At 50.6% G+C, this 15727-nt stretch overlaps 1 protein-coding gene across 1 annotated transcript in view; it reads right to left on the minus strand.

Annotated features, from left to right (window-relative positions):
* usp21 (ubiquitin specific peptidase 21) overlaps positions 1 to 15727 on the minus strand; it is a 35856-nt gene that overhangs the window by 4579 nt on the left and 15550 nt on the right. Inside the window, exons 2-8 of the mRNA XM_036947828.1 lie at positions 14048 to 14311; positions 8088 to 8144; positions 2558 to 2675; positions 2354 to 2474; positions 1810 to 1929; positions 1632 to 1696; positions 1110 to 1297 (exon numbers count right to left, since the gene is read on the minus strand). Coding sequence (XP_036803723.1) covers positions 1110 to 1297; positions 1632 to 1696; positions 1810 to 1929; positions 2354 to 2474; positions 2558 to 2675; positions 8088 to 8144; positions 14048 to 14203 — 825 coding nt within the window. The 5' untranslated portion in view covers positions 14204 to 14311. The remainder of the gene's footprint in view (positions 1 to 1109; positions 1298 to 1631; positions 1697 to 1809; positions 1930 to 2353; positions 2475 to 2557; positions 2676 to 8087; positions 8145 to 14047; positions 14312 to 15727) is intronic.

Genomic DNA, 15727 nt, shown 5'->3' on the forward strand with positions numbered 1-15727 from the left:
AATGAGGCTCTCTGTCCACTACCTATTGTTCCTGTAGTGACGATTCAACATCTTCAAAATATTTTCGAAATTTATCTGCAGATAAAAGCTAAAAAAAAAGTCGTAGCCTATCAGTATGCAAATTAAGGAGCCAATTGAACTGCTCTCACACCGATGAGATTCGGTTCAGTTTTACCTAAAAGATCCGTTCAAAAATGGTCCTTGTTGGAGAGGTGTCCGGCTGGATGTCATCTCTCAGAGCAGACGGTTCAGGGTCTCTATGCTGCTGATAGGTCATCAGAGCAGATGCTTCAGGGTCTCTATGCTGCTGATAGGTCATCAGAGCAGATGCTTCAGGGTCTCTATGCTGCTGATAGGTCATCAGAGCAGATGCTTCAGGGTCTCTATGCTGCTGATAGGTCATCTCTGAGGAAAAGTGGGGGTGTCGAAAGGAGTGGACGTTTAGAAAGGAACCATATAAAAACAATTATAAGTCTTTGTTTGGTAAAGCCCCGCCTTATCTCAGCTCACTGGTCACCATAGCAACACCCCCACTTCTCCTTTTATGCTTCCTTTCTAAATATCCACTCCTTTCGACACCCTCAAGATGCACAGAGGCCCCCTCAAGATGACCGGCCCCTCAAGATGACCGGCCCCTCAAGATGACCGGCCCCCTCAAGATGACCGGCCCCCGAGAGATGACCGGCCCCCGAGAGATGACCGGCCCCCGAGAGATGACCGGCCCCCGAGAGATGACCGGCCCCCGAGAGATGACCGGCCCCGAGAGATGACCGGCCCCGAGAGATGACCGGCCCTGAGAGATGACGTAAACAGCTGGACCCTATTGCTTTGTTCCCAAACATCCCAACTCATCAGGCTACACTGACAAGTCACTTTAGCGGTCAGCGGCAGGACTCGAATACTAGGAAAATACAAACAAGATATTTGGTTTACTGTCTCGATGAGATACCATGGACATATAACTATGTTGTTGGATTTATGAATAGCAAAGGGGTTTAGGAGATTGACTTTATTCAGTCGGCCGACTTAATGAAGGGGAAAATGTAGCCGGCTATTATCAGCTTGTTTAGTACTTCTGGAAAACACTGAAAAATACAGTGTTGTCTTACGGGAGCGTTCTCCTCGTCCAGCTTCTCTTCCTGTGTGAACAGATCAAGACACTCCCTCAGAGACCCGCCCCCTGCTGCACTCCTCTTAGGGACGGGTAGAGACAGGTCGCAGAAGACGTCGAAGCAGGTGGAGTAGTGAGAACACACAGAGCAGTGGAGAGAACTACGCAGCTGACCTGTAAACAGATCTGAGAGAGAGAGAGAAAGAGAGAGAGAGAGAGACACACAGAGAGAGAGAGAGACAGAGACAGAGAGAGAGAGAGAGAGAGACAGAGAGAGAGAGACAAGAGAGACAGAGAGAGAGAGAGAGAGAGAGAGACAGAGAGAGAGAGAAAGAGAGACAGAGAGAGAGAGAGAGAAAGAGAGAGAGAGAGAGAGAGAGAAAGAGAGAGAGAGAGAGAGAGAGAGAGAGAGAGAGAGAGAGAGAGAGGAATAGATCACGATAACAATAAACTAATCTTAAGAAATAAAGGGTTACTATACTGTGATGTGATCAGCAGCTCCAAATCTCTTCATGCTCACCTACGATCTTACTGTCGTCCCTCTCCAGGTGTCTCTTCCACATTGCAGACGCCTGCTCGTCAATCCTGAGAGAGAGAGTTAGAAAGAGGGTGGAAGGTTTATATTTAGGACTAGAGGTTCAATCTTGCCTCAGTAGGTCATTAGGTGGTCTTTAGTGCATTTCGACCCTTCCCTGTACCTGACTGTGGTGCATTTGGGTTCAGGCTCCAGGCTGGTGAGCCGGACGTACGGCCGGCGGTTGATCTCACAGTGAAGCCTGTCCAATAAGAACCTCAGAAACTCCTGAGCATCCTGTTGACTGGAAGGAAGTAGAGATGTTCTCACTGCTCTACAATAGTTTCACATTTTGCCATGGTGTGGAGAATTTATTTTAAAATTTTTAAATTCTACAAATTTTTCCATGACTTAAGCCATGTCATTATGATATCTGAGTGAAAATGACAAAATCAAATGGGGTGCCCCTTGAAAGTCAGGCCCCCTGGGCACGTGCCCTTCATGCCCGGGTGATAAATCAGCAACGATTACTACAAGTTTAGATAGCTGGCCGCTTGACCAACTCACCAATCAATCTAAAGAAAAATGCTAGCTAACATGGGCTAATTGAGTGACTGTCAGTGACTGACATAAGACATTTTGAAATTGCACCTTGATTTGCTCAAATGTTGAACAGTAAGTTGTGACCAGACTGAACCACTTATGCCCAGGGCCCTGCACACACCGACCTGTATCCGCTGAAGTAAGGCACCGCGTCTTTGAAGATGCTGTAGAACTTCCCAGGATTCACTTCTGTGTTATGGTTTTCTTCGTTCACGTCCCAGAGACTCAACAGCACCTGGGAGAACGCTGGGTGGGAGAGGTTAGAGGTCAGAGAACTGAAATGCTGAAAGAGAGGAAAGGGAAAGACGAAAGGAAAAGGTTGTACTTACCCTCCATGAGGTGTGGTTCCTCTCTACTGCACATCTCCTGTCTGTAGGCTTTGACCAGACAGTAGTCCCTCAGACCTCTGGTGTGAGATAGACACTGAACCACCGCATTCAGAAAACACTGAGAGAGAGAGAGATGAAATCATGAGTTTTTACTCACCAGAGTAACACAGTGTGGTCAAAGACTTAGTAACATAAAACCTCTTTGTCTTTCAATTCTCACCTAAAATGACAAATCTAACTGCCTGTAGCTCAGGACCTGAAGCAAGGATATTCATATTATTGATACCATTTGAAAGGAAACACTGAAGTTTGTGGAAATGTGGGAGATGTAGGAGAATATAATACATTAGATATACTGTAGGCTGTAATTGTAAATAAGAATGTGTCCTTAACTGACTTGCCTAGTTAAATAAAGGTTTAACAAAAAATTTAAAAGAATCTGGTCAAATATAATAAACATGAATTGAGAAAAAAATATTCTTCCATCTTTGAAATGCAAGAGAAAGGCCATAATATAATATTGCAGTTTAGGTGCAAGTTAGATTCTGGCCACTAGATGGCAGCAGTGTGTGTGCAAAGTGTCAGATTGATCCAGTGAAGCGTTGCAATACTGCACAGTATTTTGTTTCAAGTCTGCCCAAATGTGCCGAATTGGTCAATTGATACATTTTCAAGTACATAACTGTAGAGAACATACAAACATGCTATGGTAATACAACATTTTAGTTTACACACTCCCAGAAATGTCATACATGAAGGATCATTAGCTTATACACTAACTATCACACATTTAGATGGCCGGGCGAGATGGGTGTGGAGCCAGAGACAGCAGTGGGGTCAAACTGTAGACCCCAGTTCCTACATTTCAATATATCCAATGAACAAACGTATTTTATCAAACTAAACTATGCTACATTTTATCTCTGGGACGCTCAGGATGACAAATCAGAGCAGATTACTGAATGTAAGTACATTATTTACCTTCAGAGGTGAATGTATCAAACCAGTTGCCGTGATAAACATTTGTTGTTGTTGTGCACTATCCTCAAACAATTACATGGTTGTCTTTCACTGTAATGCTACTGTAAATTGGACACCACAGTTAGATTAACAAGAAGTTAAGCTTTCTGCCCATATAAGACATGTCCATGTCCCGGAAAGTTGGCTGTTACTTACAAAGCCATTCTAGTCACATTAGTGCACGTAAGCATCATTCATCCCTGTATAGGGACACCGATCCCGTAGAGGTTTTAACGTTAGTTGTAGTCACCATCTGGTTACCTAAACTACAAACATAGTTATGTTTTTGGGTTATTACATACAGTATTTATTAACTTATTTCTGGATATCGTCTAAACTACCCACAATGCACTTTTTCTAAATGTCATATGGAGAATCTACTCTGTGCTACCGAGTTCGTATGCTAGCTAGTTAGCTAGCTCAAGCTAGCCATGCTAGCATGTAACTACACCCCAGACCTGCAAGTGTTAGGGGTGGTGAGCTAAAATCTACCAATCACGAGGAAGTGCAGCCATGCAGCAACATGCTCTTCATGGACTTTGTGGGTGTGTTATCTAGTGGGAACCCGTTGGCACGGCAGACTCTAATGCCTTCCTGCTTGATCAAATTAAAGTGTAGTAGCTCGTCTGTTCTCCTTTTTGTTCTCTGTGAAGGAAGCTACGGGAGTTACGTAACGTCTGCACCTTTGCTTAGTGCTAGCACGCTAGCTGACTGACATCTGGAATCTATCTATATTGGATTTCCCCGACTCTCCCTTGGCCAGGTGAAGCACCTACCCCACCCCTCGCTTTGGTAGCTAACTCAGCCTGCATTCTTTTAAAAGTGTGACTTTGCTTTTGATCTGCGGTTACAGTATGTTTTAGTTGTGTGGAGTTTGTGGTGGTTGGCTAGGCTAGGCTAGGCTAGGCTAGGCTAGGCTAGGCTAGGCTCACTCGCCTGGTCATGAACAACCACTTGACACACTTCACTCCAGTTACTAACGGTGTCATGAGCTGCCCATTTACGCTTCAAAACTACTGCTTCCATAAAGTAGGCGGTCTCCCTAGTTTTAGCTTCCTCAGTGGAAATTACCGAAGCAAAACACTTGGTGTCTCCCTTTTGACATTCTATCATCTTCTCGGGTGTGACAGACAAAAGAATGTCATGTAATTGGGGTGCGATTTCGTTTTCCCCTGCCTTAGTTGTTACGGGGGTAAAAACTGTCGGCCTTGCAGAAGGAATACTCGGTGCATTGTCTTCTACCTCAACATTATCAAAAATGGAACTATCCAAATCCACCACATCTCCCAGCTTACGAGATGATGCCCTCGTTAACACACAAGCAGGAAAAACATGGGGAAATGCTTGAACAAATTGATCATCTGTAGTTCTGATTTCTGGATTGTCTACTACCTCTAACACAGGAGTGACATTACCACCAGCGATATCATTCCCTAGTAGCAATGTGACTCCTTTTACTGGCAGTGTAGATACTACACCAACACGGAAACGTCCTGATACCAAGTCTGACACTAAGTGGACCCAGTGTAATGGTACAGGTGTGGTTTGTCTCTATCCCCTGTAATATTACATGAGCCACAATACGTTTTAGGAGACCAGGGTAAAGCATCAGTAATGATTACTGACTGCGCCACCCCGGTGTCTCGTAATGGGCTTTTGATCAGCTTGTTCTCCAGTTAAGGAAACACAACCGGCAGAGATAAACGGAAGATAGATAGGATCCGGTTTCGCAAAAGTGTAATCAATAACTCAACCCATGCTTTTCAATTTAGGGGATGGTTTTGGTTTATTTTTAAGGCCTTAGCCTTGGTTTCTCAAATGATTGCCAACTACTTCTCTGATAGAGTTCAGTGTGTCAAATCGGAGGGCCTGTTGTCCGGATTTCTGACAGTCTCTATGGGGGTGCCACAGGGTTAAATTCTTGGACCGACTCTCTTCTCAGTATACATCAATGATGTCGCTCTTGCTGCTGGTGAGTCTCTGATCCACCTCTACGCAGACGACACCATTCTGTATACTTCTGGCCCTTCTTTGGACACTGTGTTAACAACCCTCCAGATGAGCTTCAATGCCATACAACTCTCCTTCCGTGGCCTCCAACTGCTCTTAAATACAAGTAAAACTAAATGCATGTTCTTCAACCGATCGCTGCCTGCACCTACCCGCCTGTCCAACATCACTACTCTGGACGGCTCTGACTTAGAATACGTGGACAACTACAAATACCTAGGTGTCTGGTTAGACTGTAAACTCTCCTTCCAGACTCACATCACACAACAAGTTAAATCTAGAATTGGCTTCCTATTTCGCAACAAAGCATCCTTCACTCATGCTGCCAAACATACCCTTGTAAAACTGACCATCCTACCAATCCTCGACTTTGGCGATGTCATTTACAAAATAGCCTCCAATACCCTACTCAACAAATTGGATGCAGTCTATCACAGTGCCACCCGTTTTGTCACCAAAGCCTCATATACTACCCACTACTGCGACCTGTACGCTCTCGTTGGCTGGCCCTCGCTTCATACTCGTCGCCAAACCCATTGGCTCCAGGTCATCTGCAAGACCCTGCTAGGTAAAGTCCCCCCTTATCTCAGCTCGCTGGTCACCATAGCAGCACCCACCTGTAGCACGCGCTCCAGCAGGTATATCTCACTGGTCACCCTCAAAACCAATTCTTACTTTGGCCGCCTCTCCTTCCAGTTCTCTGCCACCAATGACTGGAACAAACCACAAAAATCTCTGAAACTGGAAACACTTATCTCCCTCACTAGCTTTAAGCACCAACTGTCAGAGCAGCTCACAGATTACTGCACCTGTACATAGCCCATCTATAATTTAGCCCAAACAACTACCTCTTTCCCAACTGTATTTTATTTATTTATTTATTTAGCTCCTTTGCACCTCATTATTTCTCTCTCTACTTTGCACGTTCTTCCATTGCAAATCAACCATTCCAGTGTTTTACTTGCTATAATGTATTTACTTTGCCATCATGGCCTTTTTTTGCCTTTACCTCCCTTATCTCACCTCATTTGCTCACATCGTATATAGACTTGTTTATACTGTATTATTGACTGTATGTTTGTTTTACTCCATGTGTAACTCTGTGTCGTTGTTTGTGTCGCACTGCTTTGCTTTATCTTGGCCAGGTTGCAGTTGTAAATGAGAACTTGTTCTCAACCAGGTTAAATAAAGGTGAAATATATATATTTTTTTTAAATGGTCAGTCCGCAATCACGTGACCCTTTTGGTGACAGTAAAAACATTCACGGATTTCATGAAAAGGCTTAGGGTCGGAGGAGAAGCGACCTGAACGAGGAACTGATGACGTAATCGTCCGGCCTTCAAAACGTGGTGCACCAAAGACCGTCTTGTGTGTCAAAGCAGACTCATCTGCCAACACTGCTGCGTGGGCCAATGTCACCACCTTCTGTTCATTTAAATGAACTACAATTCTATCTGGGAGGTTGCTTTTAAAGTCCCCCAACAGCATCAACTCCCGAATATCAGCAAAGGTGTTAGCTTTGCTGGCTGAACACCAGCGACTAAACAGAGACTATTTGGCCCTTGCAAACTCAACAAATGTACGGTGAGAGGGTTTTTTGTGGTTCCTGAAGCCCTGCCTATAAGCTTCAGGCACCAACTCATAAGCCCAAAACACGGTAGTTTTAACTGTATCGTAGTGTAAACTGTCTTCCAGGGAGAGAGCAGCTACTACTTCCTGGGCTTTCCCAGACAATTTACATTGTAACAGGAGCGGCCAAACCTCGAGTGGCCAATGCAGCGCAGCGGCAACACGCTCAAATGCAGAGAAATAGGAATCAACTTCCGACTCCCGGAACGGAGGGACTAAGGCAATATTTTGAATCACATCGAAGCAGGCATGATGACGGGCAGGTTGTGGAGCCACACTGGCGCCAGCGTCTAGTTCCAGTTGTCGGATCCTCACCTCCTTGTCGATTTTCATCATTTCTAAATCGAACTTCATCTGTCTCTCTTTATCTTTTTGCTTATCTTCTGCTTCTAACCGGGCCAGCGTCACCTTCAGCCTAGCGGTCCCGTCTGAACGACCCGAAGCAGAAGATAAAGGGTCAAATCGGGGCAATGTAAAGGGGGTCCTCCGACTTGGCATCGGAAGGTCTACCCGTCTCCTCATCTTTCAAAGAGAAAATCTGTTTTCTCATTAAACCCTCCCTGACTAACACCAAAAGCTCAGCTGCCTTTAGGGTTTTCTCGGGGATAAAGAGTCCATAATGGTAAGCTATAGCGAAAAGGTCTACATTCCTCAACCCCACCAAACGATCAACAGAGGGCGCTTCAATAAACTTGGAGATGACAGAGGCATCCATTTTGTGCACTGCAGCCTACTGAACACACACAAACTAAACAAATCATCCAAACTCACAACCTACCATCACACGTCAAACACAAGGACTTACCGTGATTCCTATGTTACGAAGGGTTAGGGTTAGGGTTGGGGTTAGGGTTAGGGTTAGGGACTTACCGTGTTTCCTACGTTACGAAGGCCGACTCTTCCACTCCCAACCTTGAGCTTTTCTTTCTGTGGAGAAGATTCAGACGCAGTCAGAGCTGAGGTGAACGGGACAGTCAGAGCTGAGGTGAACGGGACAGTCAGAGCTGAGGTGAACGGGACAGTCAGAGCTGAGGTGAACGGGACAGTCAGAGCTGAGGTGAACGGGACAGTCAGAGCTGAGGTGAACGGGACAGTCAGAGCTGAGGTGAACGGGACAGTCAGAGCTGAGGTGAACGGGACAGTCAGAGCTGAGGTGAACGGGACAGTCAGAGCTGAGGTGGACGGGACAGTCAGAGCTGAGGTGAACGGGACAGTCAGAGCTGAGGTGAACGGGACAGTCAGAGCTGAGGTGAACGGGACAGTCAGAGCTGAGGTGAACGGGACAGTCAGAGCTGAGGTGAACGGGACAGTCAGAGCTGAGGTGGAAGGGACAGTCAGAGCTGAGGTGGAAGGGACAGTCAGAGCTGAGGTGGAAGGGACAGTCAGAGCTGAGGTGGAAGGGACAGTCAGAGCTGAGGTGAACGGGACAGTCAGAGCTGAGGTGAACGGGACAGTCAGAGCTGAGGTGAACGGGACAGTCAGAGCTGAGGTGAACGGGACAGTCAGAGCTGAGGTGAACGGGACAGTCAGAGCTGAGGTGAACGGGACAGTCAGAGCTGAGGTGAACGGGACAGTCAGAGCTGAGGTGAACGGGACAGTCAGAGCTGAGGTGAACGGGACAGTCAGAGCTGAGGTGAACGGGACAGTCAGAGCTGAGGTGAACGGGACAGTCAGAGCTGAGGTGAACGGGACAGTCAGAGCTGAGGTGAACGGGACAGTCAGAGCTGAGGTGAACGGGACAGTCAGAGCTGAGGTGGAAGGGACAGTCAGAGCTGAGGTGGAAGGGACAGTCAGAGCTGAGGTGGAAGGGACAGTCAGAGCTGAGGTGGAAGGGACAGTCAGAGCTGAGGTGAACGGGACAGTCAGAGCTGAGGTGAACGGGACAGTCAGAGCTGAGGTGAACGGGACAGTCAGAGCTGAGGTGAACGGGACAGTCAGAGCTGAGGTGAACGGGACAGTCAGAGCTGAGGTGAACGGGACAGTCAGAGCTGAGGTGAACGGGACAGTCAGAGCTGAGGTGGAAGGGACAGTCAGAGCTGAGGTGAACGGGACAGTCAGAGCTGAGGTGAACGGGACAGTCAGAGCTGAGGTGAACGGGACAGTCAGAGCTGAGGTGAACGGGACAGTCAGAGCTGAGGTGAACGGGACAGTCAGAGCTGAGGTGAACGGGACAGTCAGAGCTGAGGTGAACGGGACAGTCAGAGCTGAGGTGAACGGGACAGTCAGAGCTGAGGTGAACGGGACAGTCAGAACTGAGGTGAACGGGATAGTCAGTCAGAGCTGAGGTGAACGGGTCAGTCAGAGCTGAGGTGAACGGGACAGTCAGAGCTGAGGTGAACGGGACAGTCAGAGCTGAGGTGAACGGGACAGTCAGAGCTGAGGTGAACGGGACAGTCAGAGCTGAGGTGGAAGGGACAGTCAGAGCTGAGGTGGAAGGGACAGTCAGAGCTGAGGTGGAAGGGACAGTCAGAGCTGAGGTGGAAGGGACAGTCAGAGCTGAGGTGGACGGGACAGTCAGAGCTGAGGTGAACGGGACAGTCAGAGCTGAGGTGAACGGGACAGTCAGAGCTGAGGTGAACGGGACAGTCAGAGCTGAGGTGAACGGGACAGTCAGAGCTGAGGTGAACGGGACAGTCAGAGCTGAGGTGAACGGGACAGTCAGAGCTGAGGTGAACGGGACAGTCAGAGCTGAGGTGAACGGGACAGTCAGAGCTGAGGTGAACGGGACAGTCAGAGCTGAGGTGAACGGGACAGTCAGAGCTGAGGTGAACGGGACAGTCAGAGCTGAGGTGAACGGGACAGTCAGAGCTGAGGTGAACGGGACAGTCAGAGCTGAGGTGAACGGGACAGTCAGAGCTGAGGTGGAAGGGACAGTCAGAGCTGAGGTGGAAGGGACAGTCAGAGCTGAGGTGAACGGGACAGTCAGAGCTGAGGTGAACGGGACAGTCAGAGCTGAGGTGAACGGGACAGTCAGAGCTGAGGTGAACGGGACAGTCAGAGCTGAGGTGAACGGGACAGTCAGAGCTGAGGTGAACGGGACAGTCAGAGCTGAGGTGAACGGGACAGTCAGAGCTGAGGTGAACGGGACAGTCAGAGCTGAGGTGAACGGGACAGTCAGAGCTGAGGTGGAAGGGACAGTCAGAGCTGAGGTGAACGGGACAGTCAGAGCTGAGGTGAACGGGACAGTCAGAGCTGAGGTGAACGGGACAGTCAGAGCTGAGGTGAACGGGACAGTCAGAGCTGAGGTGAACGGGACAGTCAGAGCTGAGGTGAACGGGACAGTCAGAGCTGAGGTGAACGGGACAGTCAGAGCTGAGGTGAACGGGACAGTCAGAGCTGAGGTGAACGGGACAGTCAGAGCTGAGGTGAACGGGACAGTCAGAGCTGAGGTGAACGGGACAGTCAGAGCTGAGGTGAACGGGACAGTCAGAGCTGAGGTGAACGGGACAGTCAGAGCTGAGGTGGAAGGGACAGTCAGAGCTGAGGTGGAAGGGACAGTCAGAGCTGAGGTGAACGGGACAGTCAGAGCTGAGGTGAACGGGACAGTCAGAGCTGAGGTGAACGGGACAGTCAGAGCTGAGGTGAACGGGACAGTCAGAGCTGAGGTGAACGGGACAGTCAGAGCTGAGGTGGAAGGGACAGTCAGAGCTGAGGTGAACGGGACAGTCAGAGCTGAGGTGAACAGGACAGTCAGAGCTGAGGTGAACGGGACAGTCAGAGCTGAGGTGGAAGGGACAGTCAGAGCTGAGGTGAACGGGACAGTCAGAGCTGAGGTGGAAGGGACAGTCAGAGCTGAGGTGAACGGGACAGTCAGAGCTGAGGTGAACGGGACAGTCAGTCAGAGCTGAGGTGAAAGGGACAGTCAGTCAGAGCTGAGGTGAAAGGGACAGTCAGTCAGAGCTGAGGTGAAGGGACAGTCAGTCAGAGCTGAGGTGAAGGGACAGTCAGTCAGAGCTGAGGTGAAGGGACAGTCAGTCAGAGCTGAGGTGAAGGGACAGTCAGTCAGAGCTGAGGTGAACGGGACAGTCATGTGTGTCTGTGTACTGGAGTCACCTCGTTAGTCAGGATGTGTAACACCTGTGCTGGCCCAGAGTTCTCATTATTCAGGACGTGTAACACCTGTGCTGGCCCAGTGAGTCACCTGGTTAGTCAGGATGTGTCACACCTGGCCCAGAGTTCTCATTATTCAGGATGTGTAATACCTGTGCTGGCCCAGAGTTCTCATTATTCAGGATGTGTAGCATCTGTGCTGGCCCAGCTGGATTTTAAGAGCTGCTGACCCAGTTTATTAGTTGGAAAGGAAATGTTGGTGGGTGTCTTTTAGAACCCCTTCCTAGTGGGAACCCATGGTGGGTGTCTGTTAAAACCCCTTCCTAGTGGGAATCCATGGTGGGTGTCTGTTAAAACCCCTTCCTAGTGGGAATCCATGGTGGGTGTCTTTTAGAACCCCTTCCTAGTGGGAATCCATGGTGGGTGTCTGTTAAAACCCCTTCCTAGTGGGAACTCATGGTGGGTGTCTTAAAACCCCTTCCTAGTGGGAACTCATGGTGGGTGTCTGTTAAAACCCCTTCCTAGTGGGAATCCATGGTGGGTGTCTGTTAAAACCCCTTCCTAGTGGGAATCCATGGTGGGTGTCTGTTAAAACCCCTTCCTAGAGACTTTGCCAACATTCAGAACTCATTTTGTTTTGGTTCGGGTTGTCAAAGTGATTTTCTTTGTTAGTTCTCTTTTCTGTGAGGGACGTCGATTTGAGTGTGTCTTATGGGAACGTGTGTGTGTGAGCCAGATTAAGCCTGTTTATCTGGTTCGGCTCAGAGAGGAGGCTACACCGTTTATCCTATTACACACAGAGAACACTGCTGACAGGGTTAGAGACAGTACCTGTGACAGGGTTAGAGACAGTACCAGTGACAGGGTTAGAGACGGTACCAGTGACAGGGTTAGAGACGGTACCAGTGACAGGGTTAGAGACGGTACCAGTGACACGGTCAGAGACGGTACCAGTGACAGGGTCAGAGACGGTACCTGTGACAGGGTCAGAGACGGTACCTGTGACAGGGTCAGAGACGGTACCTGTGACAGGGTCAGAGACGGTACCTGTGACAGGGTCAGAGACGGTACCTGTGACAGGGTCAGAGACGGTACCTGTGACAGGGTCAGAGACGGTACCTGTGACAGGGTCAGAGACGGTACCTGTGACAGGGTCAGAGACGGTACCTGTGACAGGGTCAGAGACGGTACCTGTGACAGGGTCAGAGACGGTACCTGTGACAGGGTCAGAGACGGTACCAGTGACAGGGTCAGAGACGGTACCAGTGACAGGGTCAGAGACGGTACCTTTGACAGGGTCAGAGACAGTACCAGTGACAGGGTCAGAGACAGTACCAGTGACAGGGTCAGAGACAGTACCAGTGACAGGGTCAGAGACAGTACCAGTGACAGGGTCAGAGACAGTACCAGTGACAGGGTCAGAGACAGTACCAGTGACAGGGTCAGAGACAGCACCTGTGACAGGGTCAGAGACAGCACCTGTGACAGGGTCAGAGACAGTACCTGTGACAGGGTCAGAGACAGTACCTGTGACAGGGTCAGAGACAGTACCAGTGACAGGGTCAGAGACAGTACCTTTGACAGGGTCAGAGACAGTACCAGTGACAGGGTCAGAGACAGTACCAGTGACAGGGTCAGAGACAGTACCAGTGACAGGGTCAGAGACAGTACCAGTGACAGGGTCAGAGACAGTACCAGTGACAGGGTCAGAGACAGTACCAGTGACAGGGTCAGAGACAGCACCTGTGACAGGGTCAGAGACAGCACCTGTGACAGGGTCAGAGACAGTACCTGTGACAGGGTCAGAGACAGTACCTGTGACAGGGTCAGAGACAGTACCTGTGACAGGGTCAGAGACAGTACCAGTGACAGGGTCAGAGACAGTACCAGTGACAGGGTTAGAGACAGTACCAGTGACAGGGTTAGAGACAGTACCTGTGACAGGGTTAGAGACGGTACCTGTGACAGGGTTAGAGACGGTACCAGTGACAGGGTCAGAGACGGTACCAGTGACAGGGTCAGAGACGGTACCTGTGACAGGGTCAGAGACGGTACCTGTGACAGGGTCAGAGACGGTACCTGTGACAGGGTCAGAGACGGTACCTGTGACAGGGTCAGAGACGGTACCTGTGACAGGGTCAGAGACGGTACCTGTGACAGGGTCAGAGACGGTACCAGTGACAGGGTCAGAGACAGTACCAGTGACAGGGTCAGAGACAGTACCAGTGACAGGGTCAGAGACAGTACCAGTGACAGGGTCAGAGACAGTACCAGTGACAGGGTCAGAGACAGTACCAGTGACAGGGTCAGAGACAGTACCAGTGACAGGGTCAGAGACAGTACCAGTGACAGGGTTAGAGACAGAACCTGTGACAGGGTTAGAGACAGAACCTGTGACAGGGTTAGAGACAGAACCTGTGACAGGGTTAGAGATGGTACCTGTGACAGGGTTAGAGACAGTACCAGTGACAGGGTTAGAGACAGTACCAGTGACAGGGTTAGAGACAGTACCAGTGACAGGGTTAGAGACAGTACCTGTGACAGGGTTAGAGACAGTACCTGTGACAGGGTCAGAGACAGTACCTGTGACAGGGTCAGAGACAGTACCTGTGACAGGGTCAGAGACAGTACCAGTGACAGGGTTAGAGACAGTACCAATGACAGGGTTAGAGACAGTACCTGTGACAGGGTTAGAGACAGTACCTGTGACAGGGTCAGAGACAGTACCAGTGACAGGGTTAGAGACAGTACCTGTGACAGGGTTAGAGACAATAACACACCTCTTTGTCTACAACCAGTAGCAGCCCCATCAGTGATGTGTAGAGGAGAGACTTGGAGATGTCAGCCGTGTTTCTCTGGATCCCATTCTGAGAGACAAGGGTTTTGCACAGAGCCTGGCAGGTCCCGTCCACGGTGACACGCGTTTCTGCCGGCATCGTTACCACAGTCAAAGAGGTCCCCAACTCTACGGCGCAGAAACTAATGAGTTGACTGGTCTCCTGGTCCTGTATCGGCTAGGTTGCTGGTTCAAGTCAACGAGGCTTCTGATGTAGAAAGAAGAAAAGATCCATCTTAATGAAGCTTTGGTAAACCCTATCACAACCAGGGGATCCTCCCTAACAGGACCCTGGTGAGGCACCAGGGGATCCTCCCTACCAGTTCTCTGGTGAGGCACCAGGGGATCCTCCCTACCAGGACCCTGGTGAGGCACCAGGGGATCCTCCCTACCAGGACCCTGGTGACGCTCCAGGGGATCCTCCCTACCAGGATCCTGGTGAGGCACCAGGGGATCCTCCCTACCAGGACCCTGGTGAGGCACCAGGGGATCATTCCTACCAAGACCCTGGTGAGGCTCCAAGGGATCCACTCTACCAGGACCCTGGTGAGGCACCAGGGGATCCTCCCTACCAGGACCCTGGTGAGGCACCAGGGGATCCTCCCTACCAGGACCCTGGTGAGGCACCAGGGGATCCTCTCTACCAGTACTCTGGTGAGGCACCAGGGGATCCTCCCTACCAGGACCCTGGTGAGGCTCCAGGGGATCCTCCCTACCAAGACCCTGGTGAGGCACCAGGGGATCCTCCCTACCAGGACCCTGGTGAGGCACCAGGGGATCCTCCCTACCAGGACCCTGGTGAGGCACCAGGGGATCCTCCCTACCAGGACCCTGGTGAGGCACCAGGGGATCCTCCCTACCAGGACCCTGGTGAGGCACCAGGGGATCCTCCCTACCAGGACCCTGGTGAGGCTCCAAGGGATCCACTCTACCAGGACCCTGGTGAGGCACCAGGGGTTCCTCCCTACCAGTACTCTGGTGAGGCACCAGGGGATCCTCCCTACCAGTACTCTGGTGAGGCACCAGGGGATCCTCCCTACCAGTACTCTGGTGAGGCACCAGGGGATCCTCCCTACCAGGACCCTGGTGAGGCACCAGGGGATCCTCCCTACCAGGATCCTGGTGAGGCACCAGGGGATCCTCTCTACCAGGACCCTGGTGAGGCTCCAAGGGATCCTCTCCACCAGGACCCTGGTGAGGCTCCAGGGGACCCTCTCTACCAGGACACTGGTGAGGCTCCAGGGGATCCTCCCTACCAGGACCCTGGTGATGCTCCAGGGGATCCTCCCTACCAGGACCCTGGTGATGCTCCAGGGGATCCTCCCTACCAAGACCCTGGTGAGGCACCAGGGGATCCTCCCTACCAGGATCCTGGTGAGGCACCAGGGGATCCTCCCTACCAGGACCCTGGTGAGGCACCAGGGGATCATTCCTACCAAGACCCTGGTGAGGCTCCAAGGGATCCTCTCTACCAGTACTCTGGTGAGGCACCAGGGGATCCTCCCTACCAGGACCCTGGTGAGGCTCCAGGGGATCCTCCCTACCAAGACCCTGGTGAGGCACCAGGGGATCCTCCCTACCAGGACCCTGGTGAGGCACCAGGGGATCCTCCCTACCAGGACCG

This window comes from Oncorhynchus mykiss, chromosome 16 (genome assembly GCF_013265735.2).
Source record: "Oncorhynchus mykiss isolate Arlee chromosome 16, USDA_OmykA_1.1, whole genome shotgun sequence".
In the NCBI taxonomy this organism is placed as follows: domain Eukaryota; kingdom Metazoa; phylum Chordata; class Actinopteri; order Salmoniformes; family Salmonidae; genus Oncorhynchus; species Oncorhynchus mykiss.